This window comes from Sinocyclocheilus anshuiensis, unplaced genomic scaffold (genome assembly GCF_001515605.1).
Source record: "Sinocyclocheilus anshuiensis isolate Anshui unplaced genomic scaffold, SAMN03320099.WGS_v1.1 scaffold676, whole genome shotgun sequence".
In the NCBI taxonomy this organism is placed as follows: domain Eukaryota; kingdom Metazoa; phylum Chordata; class Actinopteri; order Cypriniformes; family Cyprinidae; genus Sinocyclocheilus; species Sinocyclocheilus anshuiensis.
This window is the reverse complement of record NW_015558579.1, coordinates 351,988-355,590: the sequence shown is the minus strand read 5'-3', so window position 1 is coordinate 355,590 and position 3,603 is coordinate 351,988. Positions and strand designations below refer to the sequence as shown.

At 35.3% G+C, this 3,603-nt stretch overlaps 1 protein-coding gene across 2 annotated transcripts in view; it reads right to left on the bottom strand.

Moving 5' to 3' along the window:
- LOC107679808 (arf-GAP with SH3 domain, ANK repeat and PH domain-containing protein 2) overlaps nt 1-3,603 on the bottom strand; it is a 100,481-nt gene that overhangs the window by 30,283 nt on the left and 66,595 nt on the right. The window contains exons 8-11 of one of the 2 annotated variants that reach the window (XM_016475489.1): nt 2,163-2,238; nt 1,947-2,033; nt 855-863; nt 250-353 (exon numbers count right to left, since the gene is read on the bottom strand). In XM_016475489.1, coding sequence (XP_016330975.1) covers nt 250-353; nt 855-863; nt 1,947-2,033; nt 2,163-2,238 — 276 coding nt within the window. The remainder of the gene's footprint in view (nt 1-249; nt 354-854; nt 864-1,946; nt 2,034-2,162; nt 2,239-3,603) is intronic. The other variant, XM_016475488.1, reaches the window with a different exon arrangement.

Genomic DNA, 3,603 nt, shown 5'->3' with positions numbered 1-3,603 from the left:
CTATCGTGGGAGGGGCCTGTCTGTGTGACGTCACACAGACAGGCATCTGAGATTGGCTCGATTTGAGAAAGGGGAAAACATTTAACCAGATTTAAAAAAAAAACACTGGGTGGATTTTTATCATTATAGGGTGGTTGTGTACACACACTGTCAACACACATTTCAGTTCAAACAGCTTGTAAAAGTGCATGTAGCATCCTATGACCCCTTTAATGCACACTATGTTATGTGATGTCAAAATATGATTACCCATCACTTTTCTTGTAAAGGTTCCCGCTGCGCTCCGTCCCGTGTTCTTTGTTACCCTGGGGTTGGTGCAGACTGTAGGTGGCGCTCTGTCTAACCTGTGAGTCCTATGAGGAGAACAGATATGTAAATGTATTCTCTGTACACACAGCAGCAGTGAAGCACTGGCATGTCAGCAGTCAGAGAAAGTGAAAAGCAGTGTTTTTGTATGGCAGTGTTGTCACTTCAGTGAGGAAATGGGAGCAGTGGGTTTCAAGCGTCCCCAGGGAGCTGAGCTCATTTGGAAACGCACTGCTTTGGAACACAAGGCTCTGAGCCAGTAATGAGAACACTGCCATTTTAGTACTAATGTTTTGAGTTGGACGAAAGCCAAAATGGGCTGTATTTTGATGGTGTGTGCTGTATAAAGCTCGGCTTAAATATAGTGCCACATCACTCAGGGTTGGATAAAAGACATCAGCCGCAACATTGTATGAACTGCACTCAGAGCCTTAGATTTAATTAATCTGCACTGCATGTTTGTTTTTTCTTTTCTTTTACATTTTGCAGACAATTCCAGGAAATGGCAAATGCGCAAGTATGATCATGTATACCAAGCAGACACTTACTCTCCTAGACTTTGTTGTCAAAGGACGGTAGCATTAAAGAAGAGAAGAGAGCATTCTTCAGACAGGTTACAAAAAACATTTTGCACACTAAAACAACATTGCTATATACTGTAAGAATGTATCAAACATTGTGTGATATCAATGGCCAGTTATTTTTAGGTTATGGCTAATAATGAATTAAAAGAAATCTAGAGTATGCAACCAGAAATGGAAAAAATGAGCCAATATCATCCAAATAAGTCTATGATGCCTACGGAAAAAAGTGTGCAGTGCCTATTGGAAAAAAAAAACAAAACAATAATTGTGGCCAAAATCAATTCGATTTTGAGCAATATTGTGCTATAGATAGATAATAAAATAAAATAAAAATAATCAATTCATTTGACCGAAACCAATGATCACATATATATATATATATATATATATATATTGTGTAATCCTAAAGTAAACAAGGCCAAAGATAAAAAAAAATAAATAAATAAAAATAAATAATAAAATAAAACAAAATAAAATAAAATATAAAATAGGTCGAAAACAATATGATCACAAATATAGTGTACTCCTATAGTAAACAAGGCTGTTAGTAAAATAAAATATGAAGGTGGGCAATAAATAAATAAATACATGAACAAATAAATAGATTGACTGATTGACCGAAACCACTATGATCACAGATATATTGTGCACTCCTGTAATAAACAGGGATGTCATGTGTAACCCAGATGGCGAGACAAATTAAACTCTTACTTGTTCACGTGGAGTTAAGAGGATTGTTAACTTCTGATTATTTGCATTTAGATTAAATGTGTGTAATCTCTTAATGTCTGTAATCATATATGCCAAAGCTACTTGATTGAGGAAACACTTAAATGTCTTGAGAGTGACTAAAGCTTAAGAGGGTGTGAAAATTGGCTGATGTAGAGTAGAGTAGAGGCTGATGACCAGTTTCCCCATTCAGTGCTTACTGAGCAGTAGACTTAAACCATTTTAATTTAGACACACTTCAAACTGAGCTATAAACACACTGTGAATAGTGCTGTGGTTTGTAAGTTGCTGCGAATTGCGTGGGATCTGATTTGAGAAAGGACTAACCTCCTTCTGCTCCACTTGCAGAGCGGTCTTTAACACGTCCCGTAACTGGGTTAGCTGCCTGCGTTCTTCATCCTGTACCTGTTTGATCTGAACACACAACCAGCAGTGGAAACAGAAGGTTTTGTGAAGGTAAAAATGAGAATTGACCTAGAGATCAGTGGTGTGAGCCAGTATAAGGCTGGCATGTCAGTGTTTCAGCTTTGAAAAATCTCTCACCGAGTGCAAGTCTGTGGCGAGTTTCTCTATTGAGGGTTTGAGGTTGTCCACTGCTTTGAGACCATCCTGAAAGAAGCTATGACAGAAGACATAACGCCAGTTAATTTCCAAATAATTAAACACACGCTCCATTTTAGTTGAAGACGTGATAAAAACAACATTGGAACAACATAGGTTTTTGAGGAAAACATTCCAGGATCTTTTCTCCATATAGTAGACTTCAACAGGGACCCAACGAGTTGAAGGTCCAAATTGCAGTTTCAGTGGAGCTTCAAAGGGTTCTACAGGATCCCAGCCGAGGAATAAGGGTCTCATTTAGAGAAACGATCAGTCATTTTCTATAAAAATGTATATACTTTTTAACCACAAATGCTTGACTTGCACTAGCTCTGCGATCCGAGTCCGGACTACAGTACTACTTCCGCCTACGTCACGCTTGACCTTTCCAACATGATTACTTAATGCGTGAAGTCGAGCTAGTAGGGCCCTATGAAATCCGTTTAGTTTTTTCCCAAATTCCGTTTTTTCCATTTTAATTTTTGTGGATTCCATTTTTTTCCATTTTTATTTTTCTTTACTCCTTTTTAACAGTTTAATTAAATACTAATCAAAAAGCATGTCTAATGAATTAAAATCATGAAACTTATACAATTTCACATCAATTTATTAAAAGTTTAACAAAAATTACATGTTTAGGGCCCTATGAAATGTTTTATTTTTATGTTTTATTTATTTTTTCACACCGTTTTATTTTTACCAACTTCTTTGTTTTAGCATGACTAATTATTTGAATAGATAAAAACAATTTAACTTATTAAAATGTATTCTTAAAGTAGGCTTTTGAAATGTTTTTTTTTCCCCCTAAGAAATTCTGCGTTGTGTATTTAACATTTTCTGGTTATCCAATGAAAGCATAAAACATTAATTTTATTTATATTTGAATTAAACAAACTTTTTTTTTTATTATTAAAACATGGAAGAAATGTAAGTTTTAAATAGAAGTTTTATCATTTTAGGAGTAGTAGACTAGTAGTATGTACATTCTAAGCTAGTGCAAGATGAGCATTTGTGGTTAAAAGGTATATATATATATATATATATATATATTTATATTTATTTATTTATGTATTTTTTTTTATTTTTTTTTAGAAAATGACAGATTGTTTCTCTAGAAAAGACCATTATTCCTCAGCTGGGATCCTGCAGAGCCCTTTGAAGCTGCACTGAAACTACAATTTGGAGAAGGGTCTGGCTGCAGCCTTGCACTTGCACTCTCAGACTTGCATTCTCAGAATTGCACTCTCAGACACTTGCACTTCCGCTAGCGACGTCACTTGCAGTCTTTATTATTTTTTATTTTGTTCTATTTATTTAGTACTTTTTGTTTGAATCTCTCAACATTTTACAACAGTATAGCCAGGTGGTGAAGACAAGACAAAAT